At 39.1% G+C, this 27,887-nt stretch overlaps 1 protein-coding gene across 5 annotated transcripts in view; it reads right to left on the bottom strand.

The window, feature by feature from the left end:
• The window catches only part of NEK10 (NIMA related kinase 10), a 259,600-nt gene that overhangs the window by 208,003 nt on the left and 23,710 nt on the right, over positions 1-27,887 (bottom strand). For all 5 annotated transcript variants that reach the window (XR_003507765.1, XM_027522840.1, XM_027522842.1 and 2 more), the window contains 2 exons: positions 4,240-4,370; positions 2,504-2,602 (listed from right to left, as the gene is read on the bottom strand). Coding sequence is in view for 4 of the 5 variants with exons in the window: in XM_027522840.1 (XP_027378641.1) it covers positions 2,504-2,602; positions 4,240-4,370 (230 nt within the window). In the remaining variant the exon portion in view is untranslated. The remainder of the gene's footprint in view (positions 1-2,503; positions 2,603-4,239; positions 4,371-27,887) is intronic.

The following is a 27,887-nucleotide window of genomic DNA, read 5'->3' as shown; positions in this document are numbered from 1 at the left end:
CAACTCTTGTCTCATTTCAGATGCTGCTTGGCAATGTTATTTCTGAGAACAAAGGGGAAATTAGAAGTCAATCTTAGGAAAACAACCCAGGAAACAGGGTATCCAGAAGTGTGGTTTAGAGGTGAATGTTGTTGAGGAAAATGAAATAGAAGAGGAACAAACAAGAAAAATGTCCAATGGGTATAAGTAGGTGAGACTAAATTCCCAGTCAGCCGTATTATCAGGGTGAACTTGAGCAGCACAGCATCTGAAACATGCCCAGTCTTACATATAGCCAGAGTTGGACCAAAGGCCGAAGTCCACACCCCTGCAACTTCATCCACCCTATGTTTGTCGTAATATACTTTACTTTTTGTCACAGTTTCTTTGTACTGAGATGTGGGTAACTAGCTGACCGGATTGAGTCCCTAGGAAGAAAGAGACCGTGTGTCCTAATCATCTCTGTACTTTCACCCTCTCTGACATGTACATGGTGAGGCTCAACAATTTGTTTCTTGAACTGAATCCAAGCCTTTCAGTCAACATCAAATCTGTTGTTTGCAAAGAAAAGGGATAGGAAACCATACCAGTAAAGGTCCTGAGATGTATTTCTACTAGACTAAAGTTAGAGGGAAAAGAAAAAACAGGTAGTTCTGGCCAAACAAACAAGGTTATATGGGGTAAGAAACAATGGAAGACTTTTATACTTAATCCATCTTTTACCCAACCCTGCTTTTAGAATAGAACTGGAGGTAACAATCTGTCAGCAGTGAGAGGATGACATGAAAGGATGCTCTTCATGTTCAACATTCCTAAATTCCTTCTCCTCCCAGGAGAGCAAAGATATCTATAATCATCTCTCCCAGGTTTAAAGATTTCCAGGAACTGATTGTGTTGCAAGTCAATAATTCCGTCCAGTGTAAGATGCCTCGATAATCACTAAGAATTTGAAAATGTCCTCACAGGAGATCTCTTGACCTCAGAACTGTTAAGATCTCTTTCAGCTGCTGGAGGCCAGCCCTCACCTGCCTATCTTTCCTGATGATTCCTGTACCTGGTGTCTGCAGGGCAGAGAGATAGTAAGATCTCTACACTCAATACAGTAAAACTTATGCCTTCCCCAAAGTACCAACCCAACAAATGACCTATTGGACATCCCCTGAGGAGTCCATGATTACCATCTTCAAAACAAATTAAAGAACTTCAATTTTCCAATAATACCATTTCAGGCATAATTACTGTGCTACTAACATTGCTCTTACTCTGTTCAAGCACAAGAGCAGATAGTCCAGGACAACCTCAGGTCCTCTGCCATGGTCATTAATCTTTCAACAATCTTTTGAGGATATTGACAATATTGACTGTAACCCAATTACATAACCTTGGTAAAGATTCTAGGCGTCTTGTGTCATCTGAGCCAGTCTTCTGATCTTCTGCTTAAACCACATACGAAGCCATGGCACATGCAATCCCAACCCTAGATTGTTTTAAATTAAACCAATTTATTTGGCAGTCACTGTCAGTACTTAAGTTTTCAATACTAAATAACCCCTCCAAAAGACCAAATCCTCAGACTACCACTTACACTCTGCTTAGGGATGCTGTTCTACTGCACTGGACCAAGTCAGTCTTATTTCAGTCAGTCATTAAGTTTTCAGTAATCTTTCTATTTTCCAGAATAAGAGCAATCTTTCCCATCTCACTGGGACAGAATTCAGATATCTCAATCAAGTTTCAGAGTGATGGGGAAGATCCAAGGTTCTTCCTGGGCTTTTCTGCTAGTGCCTGGGGGGAGAAAGTCTGGCCTCTCAGGAAGAGTAGAAGGCCGGCCCAGCCACGAAGGGTGCTGGGAGTCTCCTTCCAGCCTGACAGCAGCACAGCTCCCACTGCAAGTGGCCCAGGACCAAGAGAAAGGTCACTCCTGACTACAGTCCGGCACCAGGCAATGGCTCACTGAAAACCCCTGGTATTTTCAGGAGGGAATCTGGAGGGCCGGCCAGCTAGCCCTTCCCTGCAGCCCACAGTGCACCAGTGTTAAGACAAAGGAGAGCAGAGGAAAGAACATTTGACTTTGTCCTGAAAAGAAATATCGTCCCCAGGCTGTAACTGGTTATCTCACTCTATCCTTTCCCTGAGGTCCAGGCTGCAGCAGCCCAGTTAATCAGTGCTTGGATTGACTGCAAATCCGGACTTTGAGGATGCTGGCCATGGTGTTACCCGATGTCTCTGTGATAAACGCCTCCTGAATATCCAAACTCAAGACAAGGAAAACAGCGTGACTTGGGTGTGTTCCCATTCTGGCTTGTCTATCATAAAATTCAGCTAAATTCAGGCCTAACCAGAGTAATTTTAATGAGCTCATCTGCAGTGATGATTCATTCAGCTCCTTTGAAATGGTCTTTGCTCTGTTTCATCCTTTGAGCATGTTACATTCATAAACCGCTTCAAACTGGATGCTAGAAACAAGATACATAATACATGCCATTCTTGGGTAAATGTCTTTTTCTTTCTGGGACAGTCTTACCTGCATATGAGTCTATTTTTCACCAAAGCTGTAAATATCTCCTGAAATAGTTTATGCTGGGGATGTTTGCTGAAATTTCTCTCATTCTTGTAGTTTATACTAAGATGAAACAAACAGAAAAGCATTTTGTAATAAAAATTATTTAGACTGCCTCAAAATTACCAATGCAGAGGAAGATCACCTATATGCATGCAAATGTTGAAGGATTCTTGAAATCCAGTGTATTGCCAAAGCAAGTATCAGCTGTTGAAATAGAAGGTGGAAATTAAATTATAGAGTTAATAATAAAGATTAGAGTCAAGCATATATATTTCATTTTATTACATTATATTATTCCCTATAAACACTTAATAGTTAAAATTTGTGAGAGGGAAGAAAAGGCCACGTGGAGAGAAAGAGCATTAGAGTACGTGATCTAGACAGCATGCAACAGGCAGACAAGGCCCCCTCCCTTCACCTCACTCCCTGCCACGGCTGTGGCCACTATAGCTGTTAACACCACTGGACACCATACATATCTCCTTGTGGTCAACAGCCCTTCAACTGTGAGAGCTTTTGTGGTTGTGGATTGTGTGTGTGTGGCAGGGGGTGGCGGGGGGCGGGGTGTGAATACAACAAAGCGGTGAGATAGTCTAACTTCAGTTTTTTCTCTCCTGATATTACAGCCAAAAGAAAGGTTAAAAATATCCCAAAGCCATACCCTTTAAAAGGATCACATTGCTATGGAATATATAATATGATATTTCATGTACATTCAAATAGACTAATTTTTAGAACTAGGCTAAATACACTGGAGTTCCATAAATACACCTCCTCAGAGGCAGGTTTTGTAGCCTTATTATTGCCATTTGTACTGCTCCACCCTCATGCGATGTCAGAGGTCATGGGACTGACTGTGCCCCCTAATCTAGTTCCATAGTAGAGGGGGGCTGTCATAGTTCTTAGTACACAGAATGGGCAGACTGAATATGTAACAATTTTTTAAAGACTTCTGCATTTCTCACTAAACATGTATTTTAAAAATATTAACTCATGTAACATCATGTGATGTTTGTGGACTATTAAATTCACTGTCAGAAAATAACAGAGAAAGAAGACTTAGGCCAAAAAAATAAATGATCATTCTAGAATATTTATATGGTATTTCATGTCATTCATTATTTACATGGTACTTAGTGTCAAATGACCTTACCACAGGGAGAGCTGGAGAAAACCAGCTCCCTGAACAGGGGTGGCCTATGACAGCATACAGCTGCTAAGAGGTCTCCATGGCAACAGGAGAGCAAACCGTGGGCTGGCACTTTCAACGTGAAAGGTGAGCAATATTTCAACTGAAAGCCTGAGCACTTTGACAACCACGTCCTCAGCCATCATGATTGCTCACAGCGAGGGCTTTCATGCCTCCTCATAGCAGGCGAGATATGCACCCCCCAAAAGCTAAAGACAAAGCTCACTATCAGCCTCGCCAGGTCAACCTGATGGAGCAAACGCCAAATGTATGTCAGCCAGGTGTCCCGAAGCTCCCAGGTCACTTCCATCTGCAGGCAGACAGTCTGTTGCTCACACAGCACTTCCGGGAGTGGGCTAAGTGCTAACTACAATTATTAAGTTCAGACTCCCCATGGTAAATTTTAACATGGACTTCCCATTTTAGCCCCTGTGACAAACTTAAATAAGTCTTTGGGCTAATTAGCAGCCCAGGCTGCTGAAGGCAAGAAACATGCTGGATTTCTTACCTAAAATTTTCGAGTTCAACAGCTTCTGTGGACTCATGCCACCGACCTCGAGCTCTGTGCCCACCTGTCCTGACGGCAGGCTCAGACTTCATTATGCTGTTCTGGACGCTATCGAAGTTAATGGCTGGAAGCTATAGAAAAAGAAGCACAAAGGACTTGAGGGAGGACAATTCAGCTTAGGATAAAGAAGTCATACAAAAACAGAGGGGTGGGTGAAGGAAACGGGTGTGCCCCAAGCCAACAATTAACGTGAGAACTGTGTCAGATGTCTGGATTTCCCAAGATTTAGACACCCTCGACTTCTCTCTGCTCATCTACTCTCTCTGCCTTATGCTGCATATCTTACAGTTTTTACGTTTTCAGTTTCCCTTGATTACACTGTCAGCTCAACACAGCAGGAGCTTGCCCATGCTGTTCAGTGTTGTATCCCCAGCAGTTCCCACTGTGCTGGGGATCCAGACCCAGGGAGGCCTGGGTACTGGGGGCTTTTGCAGCTTCTTGGGTGATTCCAGTGTGCAGTCAGAGCAGAGAATTGGCAGATCCAGCTAGAAACTCTGGTCTAGATGACTGAGAATGAGTCATCTTCACTCATCCTTCATATTTACCAATCATGCATATTGAATGCCAACTCTTAGAGCTATGAAGGCAAAGAGATTCTATCCCTTTTAATCAGTCTGAACATCCTGATTCCTCAATCGTGTTTATAAAAGTCATGAAAATATATTACAGAATTAACCATAAGGAAAGGAAAAATTTGCTTACATTAAAACAATTTGACTATGCCCCTATTTATAATTTTAACAGTAATTATTTACATAGTAAATTGTGATATTATCAGTATTCAAGTTGCCTCTCTTACCTGTAATTGGGATAACCCTGAGGACTACTTCTTGTACCACAATAAAATTGAGCAAGGTGCAAATACTCTATTTTTTTCCAAAGTACAAATAAGGAATGTTCTATAATTAGCTAAGTTACTACAGATGAGGTAAGAAAAGCGTAATATAACCAAACAAACTTTTATTTTCCATAATCATTCTGTTCCACACAATCATCAAATAATGCTACAATATGCTGTGCTTATTACCTTATTTCATCAAAGCATTTGATAGAAACCTGCATAAAGATGCCATTTCTTCATCTAACAAGAACATGCCAGACTGCCCACAAGGCACTCAACTAACAGAAATACATTCTAATAGGGTCATTGTTTAATGGCTAGCAAAATCCCCCAAACCCTTCTTCATCATATGCCAGCCATAGCTGAATTCTCAAAAGATTAATAATAAATCTTATATCCTGTAAAACCACATGTCTAAGTCAATTCAGTTAGCCAACCAATCCACAACCCCCACAAGACAACAGGCCACAGGCCCTTGAGGTACAACGCTTAGTGGTTAAGAGAATGAACTCCAGATCAGATCCCCTTGCTTGAAAACTACTCTTAGGTAGCTGTGCAATCTTGAAAGTTACTGAGTCTCACTGTGCATTGGTTTCCACATCAACACAATGGAGATAATAATTGTATGCAGCTCAGAGTTATCGGAAAACTAAATGACTTAGGATTTATAAAGCATTTGCTATTTGCCAGGCATAGTTCTCAGTGCTTTATACTCTTTTAATCCTCAAAATTGTTCCCATTGCACAGATGCATTTGCTAATAAATGAGATTTGTCCTTCCAAATAAGATGATGAGATGTGATAACCCAAATGATGCTAGGCATGAGGTCACAACCATGAGCAGACTGTCCTGTGTTACTCAGAACATGGAATGATGCAGCAGACAAGAAGTAGGCTTTCCAGGTCCAAGAGCTCTCAAAACCCCTTGTCATCAGCCCAACCACCAGAACACTGCTGCAAGAGCCAGCACAGAGAGAACATCCCAGTGTACTTCAGAGAGAGGGCGGGTGGGAAGCAGAGGCAGCTTGCAGCCATTCCCTTTGGCAGCAGAGCAGGTGCTGGGAATCCACCCATGGACACGCAGTGGATGAGATGGACTTGTCATCTATAGCTTGCAAAGACCAGGAACTTAAGAGAATCTTGAAGCAACCAGCCTTATTCAAATAAAAGTATAAGTCTGAAACCCAGTTCAAAGCTTAGAGCCTTTTCTCTTGGGCTCCCAATTCCTTAGGCTGTCTGCGAATCTTCTATCTACCACATAAATAGGTCCACAACCTGGAGCAGCCACAGTCAGGGTATCCAGAGTGGCAGGGCCACTTACAGACTTCTGTCATGTTAAGCCATTCATTCTGTTAAGATGTACTACAATCTGACAGGTTATTTTGGGCAACCCAGAATCTGAATTTCCAGCATCATAAATTTAGCATAACACAAATTCATAGAGATAATTTCAATGTGTGTCCCTTCCTGCAATGAAGGACTTTTGGCTCTCAGATTTTAAAACTTCCTCAAAAGGCGTAAGATTCAGCCACTCATCGTCGTCACCATCATCACTATCACAACTGTCACCACCACCATCATCATCCGCACCACCTTCATCATCACGATCACCACCCTCAGGAGCATCATCTCCATCATCACCACCACAATCACCATCGTCACCATCATTACCATCAACACGATCATCATTACCATCAGCACAGATAACACTGATGTGGTAATTACCACATGCCAGGTACTATTCTAAGTGTTTTGCAGGTTGAAACCCATTTAATCCTTATAATGACCCTATGAGGTAAATACCATTTTATGATGAGAAGACTGGGTCACAGAAAGCTGACTGACTTAGGGCCCAGAGCTCACAGGGGCAGAACTGAGATTTAGATCCAGGCAATCTCCTCCCTCTTCAACACTCAGTCCTCCAGCATGTACTGGTGTATTGTCAATGATGAGAAACACTGTTTTGAGTCAGCCCATTTGCTTTTCAGAGTCCTACCCTTGCCCAAGATTTCCTTCATGTTGAGAGAGAAATCTGTCCCCCTGTGTTCTTTCCCTGGCTTTCAGCCCAGCATCATCTCCTTTTACAATATTTGATTTGATTTGACAATAAGTCCACATAAAATAGGGCTTCTCAGGTGGCACAGTCCCCTGGAGAAGGAAATGACAGCCCACTCCAGTATTCTTGCCTGGGAAATCCCATGGACAGGGGAACTTGGTAGGCTACAGTCCATGAGGTCACAAGAGTCAGACACAACTGAGTGACTAAACCTACCTACCTAGGTGGCACAGTGATAAACAATCTGCCTGCTAATGCAGAAGACACAAGAAATACAGGTTTGATCCCTGGGTTGGGAAGATCTCCTAGAGTGGGAAATGGTAACCCACTCCAGTATTCTTGCCTGGAAAATTCCATGGACAGAGGGGTCTGGCAGGCTACAGTCCATGGGGTTACAAAGAGTCAGACACAATTGAGTGAGCACACACACACACCACATAAAATAAACAAACCAAAAATATAGGGTGAACTAAAACAACTCCCCAAGTTGCAGGTGCATTAAACAGGTCACTCATCCCAGAAAGCAGAGCAGCAGGTGAGCACTCCCACCCGGGCACATGCTGCAGCTGCATTGCTGATCACCATTCAGACTCAGCACACACAGCCTCCCGGAGAGCACCTGCCCCAGTCTCCCTGCTGGAGCCGGTCACTGCCTCCCTTGGGGCATTACTGGCCAGCCTTTCTTACAGCACTCATCACAACCTCATATGATGTCTAGACAGCACATTAACCTTTGCCCCTGAGTTTGGCCACCCTGAAGACAGCATCATCTCCATCTGTCTTTGTGTTCTAAGCCCCTTCTGCAGGTCATGACACACAGTAGATATTTTCATGGGAAGTTGTGGAGTGAACACTCACTTCATCCAGTCTCTTTGCTCAACTTATTCGTCTCCAGACAAGTCCATTCACTCAGCACTTGTGTTGCAGATACACCACTTGCAGACACAGCAGGTGCACAGTGAGCAGGATGGTCCTGGCCTCTCCCTCCTCAAAAAGTTTATAGTCCAGTGGGGGCAGGGGCACTAAAACGTGCAGCAAAATGAGTGAACAAAGGCTTGTTGTGGTAGAATGTAAAGGAGAGATAGGGTGGGTCACGGAACAGGATTCCAGGCAGATTATTACACAGGCTGGAGGCCAGAAAAAAACCACAATGATCCAGAAAGTGGCAGGAGCCTGTGCAGCTTGAACAGCATGAGTAGAAGAAAAGAGACCCAAGAGTAAAGCAAAAGACCTTTCTAAAAATGTGATCATGTCATTTCCACTTGGAAATTTCAACCTTCTCTGTTGAAAATGTGTAGACGGGCCTTCAGACACTGCACAGCCTCTTACAGCCTTATCTATTTCTACTTCCAATAGAAACGTCTGGTCACCATTTTGCTTAAGTGCATGTTATTTATTTATTTATTTATTTATTTTTTGAGATTTTGAACACTTTTTATTCCCTCTAGGTTTCACTTCAGTTTTTTTTTTTTTTTTTAAACTTTACAAATTGTATTAGTTTTGCCAAATATCAAAATGAATCCCCTCGGATAGCTGATTATTTTACTCACTTCACCCAGACTGCCTTTCCTATAGATTCTACCGCAGAATGGCCAGCCTGTTTCCCAAGAGCCATCCCCTCCCCTCTGATGCTCTTCCTCCCCAGGAGCCCCTCAGCCAGCACACGCACCACTCCTCCAGGATGAGCGTCTCGACCAGCCGGGGCCGTGACTGCTTTCCTAGGCCTGCCGTCTCAGAGCACAGCCACAGCACCTTAGACTTTCTCTTTCCACAGCATCTATCAAGACTTCTTTTATTTCAAGGCAATTGGAAACATGGGTTTGATCTGTGGGTTGGGAAGATCCCCCGGAGTAGGAAATGGCAACCCACTCGGCTATTCTTGCCTGGGAAATTCCAAGGACAGAGGAGCGTGGTGGACTACAGTCCGTGGGGTGGCAAAGAGTCAGACACGACTTAGTGACTAAAACAACAACAACAAATGGGCCTAAAATGATTCATTTTTCTTTCTTTCTTTCATCTTTTCCCCCCCATTTGAAGCCAATTTCTCAGCTCCCTATAGCTTTAAATGTAAAAAAATAAATAAATACTGAATTCCAGCTCAAGTCAAATTACTTTGAGATTTATGCATATCTCTGGTGAAACTTCCAGCCAGTGTTGTGATTTTACTTTGCTTCAACAAACATGGGGCAATTCTCTTTTTGAAGTATTTGGTTTTACTGGATTATGATTATTCTTACCCTGCTCACAGCCAAGGGGCCTCTCCGCCTCAGTGTGTCTCTGTCTCCACTTGTGTCAGGACAGAACTGTCCTCAGAAGAGTAAGGCAAAGAAACAAGATACGCAGAGACACACAGAGCAAACAGAATGAAAGCGGCAAGTGGAACACGGGAACAGACGCAACAGTGAGTGAGGGTTTGGCTTATTAGAGATCTGAATGAAGGATATCCAGTTCCTGCAGTTCTCTGCCCAAACCACAAAGTACACTTCCCTCTGCAACCGCTTAATTGGCCATCGTGACTCATTTGCAAAGACAGGCCAGGACTTGTTAGAACAGAAATTCAGGTGAGTGGGCATTAATCCCCAAACTTCCTCTTTCAAACTGACTGCTAAAAATCTCAGCACCTAATGTGTGGACAACTTGTGTATTTTCACAGGCACTTCATCTGGACTCTGACCGCACCTTGCCCCCAAACCTTGTTTATCTTTTATGATAATCTGAGTACTTTACATATCTTCATAAGCCACCTTACATTCTTTCTGGAGCAATCAAGATATAAACAAATTCTTTTTTTTTTTTTTTTATTATATAAGACCTGTGTTTCCTTATTAATTTTCTGTTTTGATGATCTGTCCATTGGTGTGAGAGGGGTGTTAAAGTCTCCTACTATTATTGTGTTACTGTTAATTTCTCCTTTTATATCTGTTAGTGTTTGTCTTATGTATTGAGGTGCTCCTATATTGGGTGCATATTTACAATTGCTATGTCTTACTCTTGGATTGATCCCTTGATCATTATGTAGCGTCCTTCCTTATCTCTTGTAATATTCTTTAATGTAAGGTCTGTGTTGTCTGATACGAGGATTGCTACTCCAGCTTTCTTTTGCTTCCCATTTGCATGGAATACATTTTTCCATCTTCTCACTTTCAGTCTATATGTGTCTTTAGGTCTGAAGTGGGTTTCTTGTAGACAGCACATATAAGGGTCTTGTTTTTGTATCCTTTCAGCCAGTCTGTGTCTTTTGGTTGGAGCATTTAATCCATTTACATTGAAAGTAATTATTATTTTTTTTAATAAATTTTTATTCCTTTATTTCTCATGTGTTCCCCATCCTGAACCCTCCTCCCTCCTCCCTCCCCATACCATCCCTCTGGGTTGTCCCAGTGCACCAGCCCCAAGCATCCAGCATCGTGCATTGAACCTGGACTGGCATCTCGTTTCATATATGACATTTCACATGTTTCAATGCCATTCTCCCAAATCTTCCCACCCTCTCCCTCTCCCACAGAGTCCATAAGCCTGTTCTATACATCAGTGTCTCTTTTGCTGTCTCGTATACAGGGTTATCGTTATCATCTTTCTAAATTCCATATATATACGTTAGTATACTGTATTGGTGTTTTTCCTTCTGGCTTACTTCACTCTGTATAATAGGCTCCAGTTTCAACCATATGATTATCTCAATAGATGCAGAGAAAGCCTTTGACAAAATTCAACATCCATTTATGATAAAAACTCTCCAGAAAGCAGGAATAGAAGGAACATACCTCAACATAATAAAAGCTATATATGACAAACCCACAGCAAACATTATCCTCAATGATGAAAAATTGAAAGCATTTCCTCTAAAGTCAGGAACAAGACAAGGGTGCCCACTTTCACCATTACTATTCAACATAGTTTTGGAAGTTTTGGCCACAGCAATCAGAGCAGAAAAAGAAATAAAAGGAATCCAAATTGGAAAAGAAGAAGTAAAACTCTCACTATTTGCAGATGACATGATCCTCTACATAGAAAACCCTAAAGACTCCACCAGAAAATTACCTGAACTAATCAATGATTATAGTAAAGTTGCAGGATATAAAATCAACACACAGAAATCCCTTGCATTCCTATACACTAATAATGAGAAAACAGAAAGAGAAATTAAGGAAACAATTCCATTCACCATTGCAACAGAAAGAATAAAATACTTAGGAATATATCTACCTAAAGAAACTAAAGACCTATATATAGAAAACTATAAAACACTGGTGAAAGAAATCAAAGAGGACACTAATAGATGGAGAAATATACCATGTTCATGGATTGGAAGAATCAATATAGTGAAAATGAGTATACTACCCAAATTCTTGATTTACCTATGCTCTCCAATATCTTTCTGCTGTTATAAATGGCTCCTCATTATTTTACAGAAAGGAGAATAGGGTGTTCAGGTGTACTATTTCAAATTAGAAACACATGAAATTTTTATAAACAGAATTAAGAATGAATTTTTTGACTCTCAAGACATTTATATAAATGAGCAGTTATATTCATTTTTTCTTAGAACTATCCACTTTCTGAATAATTAAAGCATTACAGACATGCATTTTTGAATGTGTGAAATATTTTACAAAAAGATATGCCGTGTGAACTTGTCAGACAACATATTGCAAATTCTAAAATTGGTTAAAGGGGGAAAACTCTTAAGTTCACTTTAATGAAGCTGCCAGGCATTAACAAGGAAGTGAGAATGGGCACAGAGATCCACAGAGCAAGCTCTTCAAAGCTGGATAAGCAGAGCCCAAACCCAACACTGGTGTCTGTTTTACACTGTCCAGGCAGTTATACGTACCCATGAGCTCATCAAGTTTCTGTTCAATTCAGCAAAACCTGATCAAGAACTCACCAAATAGAGGATATGGTGAACTGAACACAAAAGTTAAAGTTGGAAACATATAATCTCTCAGTGTTTCCAAAGCACAGAAGAAAATAATGCTACAGTGTTGAAAGAAGGTAGTCTGGAAAGAGAAGGATCTTTCTGAAATGGAAGATAAAGGAGAACTTTCTAATGGAGGTGCAATCTTTAGATCTTGGTCTTAGAAATAGGTAAGATTTTACAGAAAAGAAATTTAGGAGAATAACAAATGTGAGGAAAAGCAAGAAGTGGAAGTATTTGGTATTCTGGTTGCATCTTAGGATGTACGGTGAGAAAGAATGAAAACTACAACCAACTCTGTGTGCTCAGTCACCGTGCTTCCCTTACTAAGACAGAGTGGGCTTGAAGTACAGCACCGACTCAAATTCATCAGTGGGGCAGGAAGACTGTCTCAGCCATGCAGGCGTAGAAAAAGAGTCAGTGATGCTAAAATAGACTGGTGAGGATAAAAGTGTTCCTGGGGTGGGGGTGGGGTTATAGGCTTAAAAGCAGAGAAGGAAGAGGAGGAAAAAAAAACATATTTTAAAGCCATATTTCTTCAAATCAATCCTCATCCAGCCTTTTTTTAAAAATGTAACTTTCCATATCATCTAAAGATATCTCAGAGGTACACACTGCAAAGACTAATACTTGGTTAGAACTTTATCTACCATTAGCTGGCTGTATGACCTGGAGAAAGCCACTGAACTTCTCTGTGCCTCAACTGGAGGAGAAGAGATGGGGTTGATCTGTGGCCCTGAGAGGAGACACAGAAGAGAAGGATAACATCACAGGTTCCGAGATCCTTCCTGAGGAGTGAGGGGTTTGAACCACATATTGGGCACCCCGGCTCAGGGCCCAACACTAGAAAGATGAGTTCCCTGAGCTGACTTGAAAACCAGCAGGACTTACAACAGGGTTGTAAGAAACCAAGGCTCTGTCCATGAAGAGCGTTCATGTGTTGCTTACTCTACCCAGCAAGGTTATCATTCACAATTGAAGAAAAGATAAAGAGCTTCTCAGACAAGTAAAAACTATAAGAGTTCATCAGTACTAAAAAGACCATACAAGAAATATTAAAGGGTCTTCTTTAAGTGGAAAGAAGAATTTAGAGGAAAGGAAAAACAAATGCCACTAGTAAAGGCAGATATATAGTACAGGCTGTGGATCAACCACTTAATTAAGCAAGTATGAAGATTTGAAAAAAAAAGTACAATTAATTATAACTACTGTTATAACTATTAAGGGATAAAAATAAAGATAACATTAAAAAAGACATAACATAGGGGAGGGGAGAAAAAAACATAGATTTTTTTTCCTTTAGAATATGTTTGAACTTAAATAACTATACTTTGAAACAAGTAGGTATAGTTATTCAGTTCAGTCACTAAGTTGTGTCTGACTCTTTGAGACCCCATGGACTGCAGCACACCAGGCTTCCCTGTTCATTACCAACTCCTGGAGCTTACTCAAACTCATGTGCATAGAGTTAGTGATGCCATCCAACCATCTCATCCTCTGTTGTCCCATTCTCCTCCTCCTTTTCCAGCATCAGGGTCTTTTCCAATGATTCAGTTCTTCGATTCAGGTGGCCAAAGTATTGGAGTTTCAGCTTCAGCATCAGTCCTTCCAATGAATATTCAGGACTGATTTCCTTTAGGATGGACTGGTTGGATCTCCTTGCAGTCCAAGGGATTCTCAAGAGTCTTCTCCAACACCACAGTTCAAAGGCATCAATTAGATCAAAAGCATCAAATATATCAAAAGGTATAGTTATAAGTCAGCATATATATAAACCCCATGGTAACCACAGATAAAAAACCTACAATAAGTGCACAAAAACAAGAAAGTTACACAAATATAATACTACAGAAAATTGTAAAACCACAGGGAAAGAGATAAAAAAGAAAACACAAAACTACCAAACTACCAAAAGTACACACCTATCAATAATCACTTTAAAAGTCAGTCAAAAGTGTCCCAACCAAAAGACATGGTGGTTGACAGGATAAAAATAAACAAGACCCATTTATATGCTGCTTACAAGAGATGCACTTCAGAGCTACAGAAACCAATAGACTGAAAGTGAAGGAATGGAAAAATATTTTATACAGATGAAAATGACAAGAAAGTTGGGGTAGCAACATTCATATTATACAGAGTAGAGTTCAAAACAAACTATAACAAAAGACAAAAAAGAGCATTATATAATGATAAATATAAGAAATGGATAAAAACTCATTAACATATATTCACCTATTATATGCATACAAATATATAAAATATACTAACAGACATAAAAGGAGAAGTTAATACAATAACAGTAGGGAACTTTATCACCCCACTTACAACAACGGACAGTTCAACCAGACAGAAAATCAGTAAGGAAACAGTGGTCTTAATGACATTTTAGATCAGCTGGACTTAATAGATATATATAGGACACTTCTCCTTGCTATTCTTTGGAACTCTGCATTGAAATGGGTATATCTTTCCTTTTCTCCTTTGCCTTTTGCTTATCTTCTTTTCTCAGCTATTTGTAAGGCCTCCTCAGACAACCGTTTTGCCTTTTTGCATTTCTTTTTCTTGGGGATGGTCTTGATCACGGCTTCCTGTACAATGTCACAAACCTCCGTCCATAGTTCTTCAGGCACTCTGTCTATCAGATCTAATCCCTTGAATCTATTTCTCACTTCCACTGTATAATTATAAGGGATTTGATTTAGGTCATACCTGAATGGTCTAGTGGTTTTCCCTGCTTTCCTCAATTTAAAGTCTGAATTTGGCAATAAGGAGTTCATAATCTGAGCAGTCAGCTCCCGGTCTTGTTTTTGCTGACTGTATACAGCTTCTCTGTCTTTGGCTACAAAGAATATAATCAATCTGATTTCAGTATTGACCATCTGGTTATGTCCATGTGTAAAGTCTTCTCTCGTGTTGTTGGAAGAGGGTGCTTGCTGTGACCAGTCTGTTCTCTTGGCAAAACTCTGTTAGCCTTTGCCCTGCTTCATTTTGTACTCCACAGCCAAATTTGCCTGTTACTCCAAATATCTCTTGACTTCCTACATTTGCATTCCAGTCCCCTATGATGAAAAGGACATCTTTTTAGGGTGTTAGTTCTAGAAGGTCTTGTAGGTCTTCCTAGAACCATTCAACTTCAGTTTCATCAGCATTAGTGGTTGCGGCATAGACTTGGATTACTGTGATTCTGAATGGTTTGCCTTGGAAATGAAGAGAAATCATTCTGTCTTTTTTGACATTGTACCCAAGTACTGCATTTCAGACTCTTGTTGACTATGAAGGCTACTTCATTTCTTCTAAGGGATTCTTGCCCACAGTAGTAGATATCATGGTCATCTAAATTACATTCACCCATTCCAGTCCATTTTAGTTCACCGATTCCTAAAATGTCGATGTTCACTCTTGGCATCTGCTGTTTGACCACTTCCAATTTACCTTTATTCATGGACCTAACATTCCAGGTTCCTATGCATTATTGCTCTTTACAGCATTGGAGTTTACTTCCATCACCAGTCACATCCATAACTGGGTGTTGTTTTTGCTTTGGCTCTGTCTCTTCATTCTTTCTGGAGTTATTTCTCCACTCTTCTCCAGTAGCTTATTGGGCACCTACCAACCTGGGGAGTTCACCTTTCAGTGTCATATCTTTTTGCCTTTTCACACTGTTCATGGGGTCCTCAAGGCAAGAATACTGAAGTGGTTGGCCATTCCCTTTTCCAGTAGACCACATTTTGTCAGAACTCTCTACCATGACCCATCCATATTGGGTGGCCCTACACAGCTCAATGCAGAGTTCCAAAGAATAGCAAGGAGAGATAAGAAAGCCTTCCTCAGCGATCAATGCAAAGAAATAGAGGAATACAACGGATTGGGGAAAGACTAGAGATATCTTCAAGAAAATTAGAAAAACCAAGGGAATATTTCATGCAAAGATGGGCACAATAAAGGACAGAAGTGGTATGGACCTAACAGAAGCAGAAGATATTAAGAAGAGGTGGCAAAAATACCAGAAGAACTAAACAAAAAAAGATCTTCATGACCCAGATAACCATGATGGTGTGATCACTCACCTAGAGCCAGACATGACTTCCTAGAATGCGAAGTCAAGTGGGCCTTAGGAAGCATCACTACAAACAAAGCTAGTGGAGGTGATGGAATTTCAGTTGAGCCATTTCAAATCCTAAAAGGTGATGCTATGAAAGAATTGCACTCAATATGCCAGCAAATTTGAGAAAACTCAACAAAACTGGAAAAGGTCAGCTTTCGTTCCAATTCCAAAGAAAGGAAATGCCAAAGAATGTTCAAACTACTACACAATTGCACTCATCTCACATGCTAGCAAAGTAATGTTCAAAATTCTCCAAGCCAGGCTTCAACAGTACATGAACCGTGAACTTCCAGATGTTCAAGCTGGATTTAGAAAAGGCAGAGGAACCAGAGATCAAATTGCCAGCATCCATTGAATCACTGAAAAAGCAAGAGAGTTCCAGAAAAACATCTACTTCTGCTTTATTGATTATGCCAAAGCTTTTGACTGTGTGGATCACAACAAACTGTGGACAACTCTTCAAGAGATGGGAATACCAGACCACCCACCTGCCTCCTGACAAATCTGTATACAGGTCAAGAAGCAACAGTTAGAACTGGACATGGAACAACTGACTGGTTCCAAATTGAGAAAGGAGTATGTCAAGACTATATATTGTCACCCTGATTATTTAACTTATATGCGGAGTATATCATATGAAATGCTGGGCTGGATGAAGTACAAGCTGGAATCCAAATTTGTGGGAGAAATATCAGTAACCTCAGATACACAGATAATGCCACCCTTGTGGCAGAAAGTGAAAAGCAACTAAAGAGCCTCTTGATGAAAGTGAAAGAGGAGTTAAAGAGCTGGCTTAAAACTCAACATTCATAAAACTAAGATCATGGCATCCTGTCCCATCACTTCATGGCAAATAGATGGGGAAACAATGGAAACAGTGACAGACTTTATTTTCTTGGGCTCCAAAATCACTGCATATGGTGACTGCAGCCACGAAATGAAAAGACACTTGCTCCTTGAAAGAAAAGCTATAACCAACCTAGACAGCATATTAAAAAGCAGACATTACCTTGCTGACAAAGGTCCATCTAGTCAGAGGTATGGTTTTTCCAGTAGTCATGTATGGATGTGAGTGTTGGACTATAAAGAAAGCTGATTGCTGAAGAATTGATGCTTTTGAACTGTGGTGTTGGAGAAGACTCTTGAGAGTCCCTTGGACTGAGGAGATCAAACCAGTGAATTCTAAAGGAAATCAGTCCTGAATATTCATTGGAAGGATTGATACTCAAGCTGAAACTCCAATAGTTTGGCCACCTGAATTGAAGAACTGACTCATTGGAAAAGACCCTGATGCTGGGAAAGATTGAAGGCAGGAAAAGAATGGGACAACAGAGGATGAGATGGTTGGATGGCATCACCAACTTGATCTCAACATGAGTTTGAGCAAGGTCCAGGAGTTGGTGATGCACAGGGAAGCCTGGTGTGCTCATGGGGTTGCCAAGAGTCTGACACAACTGAGTGAACTGAGAACACTTCATCCAAAAACTGGAATATATATGATTTCCAACTACACATGGAACATTCTCCAGGATAGATCATATACTAGGCCACAAAGCAAATCTGAATAAATTTAAGAGGACAGAAATTACATCAAGCATTTCTTTCCTAACCATAATGGCATGAAACTAGAAATACACCTGCAGAAAGAAAAATGGAAAAACAAGCACTGGAGACTAAAAAATATGCTAGTAAAAAACTAATGGGTCATTTAAAAAAAAACATAGGAAGTCATAAAATATTTTGAGACAAATGAAAAAAAACCAAACACAAATTTCTAAAATCTATATAGGATGCAGTAAAAGCAGATCAAAGAGGAAATTTTATAGTGATATAGGCTTACCTCAAGAAACAAGAAAAACTCACATAAACAACCTAATTAGTCATCCATAGGAATTAGAAAAGGAAGAACAAACAAGGCCCAAGGAAATAATAAAGATCAGAGAGGAGATAAAATAGCAACCAAAAAAAAAAGCAAGAAAGAAAACATCAATGACTCTAAGGGCAGTTGTTTGGAAAGATAAAATTGATAAGCCTGTAGCTAGATTCACCAAGAGAAAAGAGAGAGGATTCTAATAAACAAAATAATAAAACAGGAGCAATAACAACCTATATTAAAGAGATAGAAAAATCCCAAGAGAATATTTCAGACAGTTATGTGCCAAAAATTGGAAAACCTAGAAGAAATGGATATATTTCTAGAAATATGCAATCTTCTAAGACCAAATCAGGAAATATACAATCTGAATATACAGATCACTGGTAGTAAAATTTAATTAATAGCTTTAAAAACTCCCAGCCAACAAAAGTCCAGGACCAAGCAGGTTCACAGGAGAATTCTATTAATACCAAACTTACAAAGAAGATTTAATGCCTATCCTTTTCAATCTATTCACAAAGATTGAAGAGGAGGGGACACTCCCAAATTCATTGTATAAGGCCACCATTATTCTGATACCAAAAATAGACACTACAAAAAAAAAGAAAGAAAGAAAGAAACTACAGGCCAATATCTCTGATGAATATAGAGGCAAAAATTTTCAACAAATATTAGCAAACTAAGTTCAATAATACATAAAAGGGTCATACACCATGATCAACTTGGATTCATTCCAAGGTCACAAGGAAATACACAAAACAAATTATATAGCACATCTCATTAACAAAAGGAGTATAAAAATCATATGATCACTTCAGTAGACTCAGTAGACTCAGAAAAAAGCATTGGAGAAAATTTAACATATATTCGTGATAAAAACTTCCATCAAAGTTGGTATAGGGTACATATCTCAACATAATAAAGAACATATATAACAAACTCACACCTAACGTCATACTCAATGATGAAAAGCTGAATGTTTTTCCTCTAAAATCATGAAAAAGACAAGGGTGCCCACTCTTTTCACCTGCATTTAACCACAATAATCAGACAAGAAAAACAAATAAAAGGCATCCCAATTGGAAGGGAAGAATAAAACTTTCAGTATTTGCAGATAACATTATATATATATATATATATATATATATATATATGAATAAAACTTTCAGTATTTGCAGATAACATCATATATATATATATACATATGTATATATATATATATATAAAAGACCTTATGGTTTCCAACCAAACACTATTAGAACTAATAAATGAATTCAGTAAAGTTTTAAGATATAAAATTAATATACAAAACTGTTGCTTTCCTATACACTAAAAATGAACTATTAGAGAAAGCAAGAAAACAATCCCATTTATAACTGCATCAAAAAGAATAAAATACCTAGAAATAAATTTAACTAAGGAGGTAAAAAACCTTTACTCTGAAAACTACAAGATACTGATGAAGGAAATTAAAGGCAAAGAAATGAAAAGATATGCTATGTTTGTGGATTATAAGAATTAATACTGTTAAAATGCACTTATTACCCAAGCAATCTATGATTTAGTGGAAAGTGAAAGGGAAAGTCGCTCAGCTGTATCCAACTCTTTGTGATTCCATGGGCCATACATTCCATGGAATTCTCCAGGCCAGAATACTGGAGTGACTAGCTGTTGTTCCCTTCTCCAAGGGATCTTCCCAACCCAGGAACTGAACCCAGGTCTCCCACATTTCAGGCAGATTCTTTACCAGCTGAGCCATCAGGGAAGCCCCTTGTGGGAATTCCATGGACTCTATGGTCCGTGGGGGTCACAAAGAGTCAGACACGATTCAGTGGAATCCTTGTCAAAGTACCCATGATATTTTTCACAGATCTAGAACAAATAATCCTAAAATTCATATGGAACTATAAAAGACCCTGGATAGCCAAAGCAATGTTGAGAAAAAAAGAAGAAGAACAAAGTTGAAGGGATCACAGCCCCTGACTTAAGACGATACTACAAAGATACAAGTAATCAAACTAGTATGGATGGGGGTTGAAGATGGTGGAAGAGTAAGATGTGGATTATTTTCCTCCTCACAAATACATAAAAATACATTTGCATGTGGAGCAACTCCTACAGAACACCTGTTGAACACTAGCAGAAGACCTCAGACTTCCAAAAAGGCAAGCTAAACTTTACATAAAGTGGTAGGAAAAAGGAATGAAAATAAAGATACAAAGAAAAAGGGATGGGTCTTGTACCATGAGGAGGTAGCTGTGAAGGAGGAAAAGTTTTCACACACTTGGAAACCCCCTCACAGACGGGGACAAGGGGAGCTTTGGAACCTCAGAGAGGAGTGCAGCAACAAGTACATAGAAGACAAAGCACAGAGAATTTGGCACAGAGATCAATGCCAGTTGGCATCTCCCAGCAGAGAAGTTGTTTGGACACCCACCACAGAGAGTCAGGGTTGGGTGCTGAGGCTCAGGCTTTGGAAGTCCGACCCCAGGGAGAGGACTGGGGTTGACTCCTATGAAGGACTGGGGTTGACTCTGCCTCCCTCTGTACAATGCAAGTGAGGGAGTCCAAGGGAAAGCCTGGATCTGCCAAAAAGGCAAGAGATCATTGTCAAAGGGACCCTCAAACTCCTGGAGACCCTCTAACTCCACATGTTCCCAGCCTCCAGGATCCAGCCTTCACAAGTGGGATGAGTTGGCTGTGGTCTATGACCCCAGAGATGGGCACACTTGCAAATATGGGGTTTTCTCTTGGGGTTTTGTCTGTCTGTTCTTTTTTTTAGTAGTAGTTTGGTTTGATTTTCCCCTATTTTCTTTTTCCCTTCTGTGCTGTGTGACTTGTAGAGTCTTGGTGCTCCAGCAAGGGGTCAGGTCTGAACCTCCAAGGTGGGAGACCCAAGTCCAGGATGTTGGATTACCAGAGGACTCCCAACCCTATGGAATACTAATCGGCAAGAACTCTCCCAAAGGCCTCCATCTCAACACTAAGACCTGGCCCCACCCAAAGGTCAGCAAGCTTCAGGGCTGCATGCTCCACATCAAACAACTAGCAAAACAGGAACACAACTGTACCCACTAGTAGACAGGCTGCTACTTGGTATGACGTACCAAGCTCACAGACTCCCCATAACATACCACTGGGCCCAACACTGCCTTTAGAGAGACAAGATCTAGCTTCAACCACCAGAACACAGGAACTAGTCCCCCTCCTCCAGCCAAGTCCAACCCCACACACTGGAGGTGGACTCCACAAGAATAACTACAACCTTACAGCTTGTGGAAAGGAGACCCCAAATGCAGTATATTAAACAAAATGAAAAGACAGAGAAACATGCAGCAGGTGAAGGAACATGGTAAAAACCACCAGACAAAACAGATGAAGAGAAAATGGGAAATCTACCTGAAAAATAATTCAGAGTAATGACAGTAAAGATAACTCAAAACCTTGTAAATAAAATGGAGGCACAAATATACAGAATGGAGGCATGGATTGAGAAGATACAAGAAACATTTAAGAACCTAGAAGAAATAAAGAACAGAAAATCAACAATGAACATCATACTAACTGAAATAAAATTTAAAAAATACACTACAGGGATCAGTATCAGAACAGATAAGTAAGCTGGAAGATTTAAAGTTGAAAATAACTGAAGCATAGTAGAATACTGAAAAAAAAGAATGAAAATAAATGAGAATAGTCTCATAGACCTCTGGGACAACATTAAGCACACCAACATTTGAATTAGAGGGGTTCCAGGAGAAGAAAAAAAAAAGATATGAGAAAATATTTGAGGAGATTATAGTTGAAAACTTCCCCAGCAGGGGAAAATAAATAGCCACCCAATTCCAGGAATCCCAGAGAGTTCCATACAGGATAAACCCAAAAAGAAAAAAAGCAAGACACATATTAATCAAACTAACAAAAATTAAACACAAAGAATAAGCAAGGGGAGAGCAACAAGGGAATACAAGGAAATCCCCATCAGGGTAACAGCTGATCTTTCAGCAGAAACTCTGCAGGCCAGAAGGGAGCAGCAAGATATACTTAAACCGATGAAAGGAAAAAAACCTACAACCCAGATTACTCTACCCAGCAAGGTTCTCACTCAGATTTGGCATAGAAAACAAAGGTTTACAGACAAGCAAAAGTTAAGAGAATTCACCACCAAACCAGCTCTATAACAAATGCCAAAGGAACTTTTCTAGATAGGAAACACAAGAGAAAGAAAAGACTTACAAAAACAAGCCCAAATATATAGAGCAAATGGTAATATATATCATATATATAAGTAATTATCATATATATAAATATATAAATCATATATTAAAATAATTATCATATATAATATATAAATCACACATGTGATCTATATCACATATATAATTATTATATATGTGTATAGATCATATATATAAATAATTATATATTTATATATATATATATCATATATAAAAATAATTATCTTAAATGTAAATGGATTCAATTCTCTAACCAAAAGAAACAGACTGGCTGAATGGATACAAAAACAAGACCCATATATATATACTGTCTAAAAACGACCCATGTCAGACCTAGGAACACATAGAGACTGAAGTGAGAGACTGGAGAAAGGAGAATCCTGTCAAAGGTACAGAGAAGAGCTAGCCCCGATCTTGTTCAAACTGTTCCAAAATTGCAGAGGGAGGAAAACTCCCAAACTCATTTTATGAGGCCACCATCGCCCTGATACTAAAACCAGACAAAGATACCACAAAAAAAGAAAATCACAGTCCAATATCATGGATGAACAGAGATGCAAAAACCCTCAATAAAGTTCTAGAAAACAGAATTCAACAATATATTAAAAGGATCATACACCATGATTAAGTGGGGTTGATCGACACAAGGATTCTTCAATATACACAAATCAATGTGATACACCATATTAACAAATTGAAAGATAAAAACCATATAATAATCTCAATAGATGCAGAGAAAGCTTTTGACAAAACACAACACCCATTCACGATAATAACTCTCAAGAGTGTGGGCACAGAAAGAATATGTACCTCAACACAATAAAGGCCATAGATGACAAACCACAGCAAGTATTATTCTCAATGGTAAAAACTGAAAGCATGTCCTCTAAGATCAAGAACAAGACAAGGGTGCCCACTCTCACCACTGTTATTCAACATAGCTTTGGAAGTCCTAGTCATGGCAATCAGAAAAGAAAAAGGAATCCAGATTGGAAAGAAGAAGTAAAACCTTCACTGTTTGCACATGACATGATACTATACATAGAAAACCCTAAAAATGCCACAAAAACTACTAGAGCTAATCAATGAATTTAGTAAAGTGGCAGGATATAAAATTAATATACATAAATCCCTTGCATTTCTATATACTAACTATGAAAAATCAGAAAGAGAAATTAATGAAACAATCTCATTCACCATTGCAACAAAAAGAATAAAATACCTAAGAATAAACCTACCTAAAGAGATGAAAGACCTGTATGCAGAAAACTGTAAGACACTAATGAAAGAAATCAAAGATGATACAAACAGATCGATAGATATATATCATGCTCTTGAACTGAAGGAATCAATATTGTCAAAATGACTATACTACCCAAAGCAATCTACAGAATCAATGCAATCCCTATCAAATTACCAAGGTCATTTTTCACAGAATTAGAACAAAAAATTTCACAATTTGTATGGAAACACAAATGACCCTGCATAGCCAAATCAATCTTGAGAAAGAAAAACAGAGTTGGAGAAATCAACGTCCCTGACTACAAATTATACTACAAAGCTACAGTCATCAAGACAGTATGATACTGGCACAAAACAGAAATATAAACCAATGGAACAAGATAGATAACCCAGAGATAAGCCCATGTACTTGTAAGTACCTTATCTTTGACAAAGGAAGCAAAAAAATACAATGGAGAAAGATAGCTTCTTCAATAAGTGGTAGTGGGAAAACTGGAGAGCTACATGTTAGAATACTTCCTAACGCCATACATAAAAACAAACTCAAAATGGATTAAAGACTTACATGTAAGGCCAGAAACTGTAAAAGCTCTTAGAGGAAAACATAGGCAGTACACTCTTTGTTATAAATCACAGCAAGATTCTCTCTGACCCACTTCCTAGACTAATGAAAATAAAAAGGAAAATAAACAAATGGGGCCTAATAAAACTTAGAAGCTTTTGCACAGCAAAGGAAACTATAAAGAAGATGAAAAGACGACCCTCAGAATGGGAGAAAATAATTCCAAACAAAGAAACTGACAAAGGATTCATCTCCAAAATATAAAAGCAGCTCATATAGCTCAATATTAGAAAAACAACCCAATCAAAAAATGGGCAGCACCTAAACAAACATTTCTCCAAAGAAGACATACAGATGGCCAACACACACATGAAAAGCTGCTCAACATCACTCATTATTAGAGAAACGCAAATCAAAACTACATTGAGGTATCACCTCACATGAGTCAGAATGTCCATCATTAAAAAATCTACAAACAATAAATGCTGGAGAGGATGTGGAGAAAAGGTAATCCTCCTGCACTGTTGGTGGGAATGTAATCTGATACAGCCATTATGGAAAACAGTATAGATATTCCTTTAAAAACTAGAAATAAATCTACCATATGACCCAGCAATCCCACTATTGGGCACATACCCTGAGAAAACCACAATTCTAAAAGGCACATGTACCCCAATGTTCACTGAAGCAATATTTACAACAGCTAGGACATGTAAGCAACCTAGATGTCTATCGACAGATGAATGGATAAAGAAGTTGTAGTACATTTATACAATGGAATATTACTCAGCCACAAAAAGGAATGCATTCGAGTCAGTTGTAGTGAAGCGGATGAAACTAGAGCCTATTATACAGAATGAAGTAAGTAAAAACTAGAAAAATAAGTATCACATATTAACACATATATATGGAATCTAGAAAAATGCATTTATGAACTTAGTAGAGAATGGACTTGTGCACACAGCAGGGGAAGGTGAGCGTGGGTCAAATTGAGAAAGTAGCTTTGTCATATATACAATACATGTGTAAAACAGATAGCTAGTGACAGGTTGCTAAATAATACAGGGAGCCCAGCTTGGTGCTCTGTGATGACCTAGAGGGGTGGGATGGGAGGAGAGGAGGAAGGCTCTGGAGGAAAGGGATATACATACAATTATGACTTACTTGCATTGTTGTAAGGCAGAAACAAACACAAAATTGTAAAAGCAATTTTCTACCAATTAAAAAACAAAATTAATGAAAAACAGTAAGTTGTTGGCAGCAAAAGAGACACATAGATCAAGAACCCAGAAAAAAACCCACACACTTAAATGATCAATTAATTTATGACAAAGGAAACAAGAATATACAGTGGGGAAAAGATAGTCTTTCAGTAACTGGTGCTGGGAAAACTGAACAGGTACATGTAGAAGAATGAAATTAGAATATATTCTCTAATGAACTCAAAATAGATCAAAGATCTAAATGTAAGACTGAAAACCATAAACTCCTAAAAACACTCTGACATAAATTGTAGCAAGATTTTTTGGCTCTGTCTCCTAAAGGAAATGAAAAAAATAAACAAATGGGACATAATTAAACTTAAAAGCTTTTGCACAGCAAAGAAAACCATCAACATAATTAAAAGACAACCTACTGAATGAGAAAAAATATTTTCAAATGATGATGACCAGTAAAGGGTTAATATCCAAAATATATAAACAGTTCATACAACTTCAATATTTAAAAAACTGATTAAAAAAATGGGCAGAAGATCTAAATAGACATACTTCAAAAGAAGGCAAACAGATAGCCAACAGGCACATGAAAAGATGCTCAACCTTGCTAATGATCAGGGAAATGCAAATCAAAACCACAATGAGATATCATCTCACATCCATCAGAATGGCTCTCATGACAAAGACAACAAATAACAAATGTTGGCAAGGATGTGGGAAAAAGGGAATAATGTTGGCAGGAATGTAAATTGGTACAGCCACTATGGAAAACAGTATGGAAATTCTTCAAAAAGCTAAAGACAGAACTACCATATGATATAGAAATTCCACTCCTGGGTACATATCCAAGGAAAATGAAAACATTAATTTGAAAAGCTGCTGCTACATACACCCTAATGTTATTGCAGTATTATTTACAATAGCCATAGTATGGAAGTACCCTAAGTGTCCATCAACAGATTAATGTATACACACACACACAAAAAATGAAATTCTCTCAGTTGTAAAGGAAAATAAATATTGTCATTTGCAACAACATGGATGGTCCTAGAAATTATTATCCTTAGTGAAATAAATCAGAGAAAGACAAATTCTATATGTTACCGCTTTAATGTGGACTCTAAAAAAATATATAAATGTAGTAAGTCCTCTATATACAAACCTTCAAGCTGCAAACTTTCAAAAATGTGAATTGGACATGCATGTCCAATCACGTAAAGCTATTTCACATGTCTGGCATACATTATCACAGGTATGCATCCTCTACAAGTGGTTGTGCTTTTGTACAGTACTGTATGCTGCTGCTGCTGCTGCTAAGTCACTTCAGTCGTGTCCAACTCTGTGCGACCCCACAGATGGCAGCCCACTAGGCTCCTCTGTCCCTGGGATTCTCCAGGCAAGAACACTGGAGTGGGTTGCCATTTTCTTCTCCAATGCATGAAAGTGAAAAGTGAAAGTGAAGTCGCTCAGTCCTGTCCGACTCTTAGCGACCCCATGGACGGTAGCCCACCAGGCTCCTCCATCCATGGGATTCTCCAGGCAATACTGGAGTGGGGTGCCATTGCCAGAGAACGGTATCTTTATTTCAAGCCCAGGAAGTCTAGAAGCAAGTGTACAAGCAGCAGTGATGTAGCTGGTACCACTGCACTTTCCAAGGTACTGTACTGTGTGATTTAAAATGTTTTCTTTGTGTGTGTGTGTGTGTTTTCTATGTATTAATTGTGTGAAAAGTATTATAAACCTATCGCAGTGCTGTACTATATAGCCAATTGTGATAGTTGGGTACCTAGGCTAATTTCGTTGGACTTACGAACAAATTGGACTTACGAATGCACTCTGGGAACATAACTCATTCATTGAAGGGGGACTTGCTGTATAACAAAACAGAAACGGACTCACAGATACAGAGAATAAACTAGTGGTTACCAGAGGGGAGAGGGGAATGGGGAGGGGTGATACATGCATAGAGGATTAAAAGGTACAAACTACTATGTATAGAACAAATAAGCTAATAGGATATATTATACAGCACAGGAAATATAGCCAATATCTTAAAAGATTTACGGAGTATAATCTTAAAAGAGTGAATCATTATGCTATACAACTGAATTTAATATAATATTGTTAATCAATTATACTTCAATAAAAATTTTTTTTACTGCTATAGGTCTCTGGTAAGTTTAGTAGATACAACAAAAGCCAGTAGGGCTGTATTACCATGTGAGCTCATAAACAAATTTGCCTAAACAAGTTTACCACAGTAGACTTTGGAATCTTGCTCCCAGGGTTCAAATCCCAGCTCTGTCATTTACTAATTGACCATGCTAAATAAGTATCTGCTGTTTTCATTGCTATTAGCATTTCTGTGTTATTCCCCAAGCCTTCACGGATAGCCTCTAATCTCACGCCTCTCCAAAGTCTTACAGAAGCTAAACCAAAAAAACATCTAGAGATAAATTCAAGTGGCAGTACCATTCTTTCCATTAAAAAAAAAAAAAAGCTATTATAAAAATAGTCAAAACTCACTCCTT

The sequence above is a fragment of the Bos indicus x Bos taurus genome, chromosome 22, assembly GCF_003369695.1.
Source record: "Bos indicus x Bos taurus breed Angus x Brahman F1 hybrid chromosome 22, Bos_hybrid_MaternalHap_v2.0, whole genome shotgun sequence".
Classification (NCBI taxonomy): Eukaryota; Metazoa; Chordata; class Mammalia; order Artiodactyla; family Bovidae; genus Bos; species Bos indicus x Bos taurus.
The sequence above is the reverse complement of the archived record's forward strand: the minus strand, read 5'-3'. Positions and strand labels throughout refer to the sequence as shown.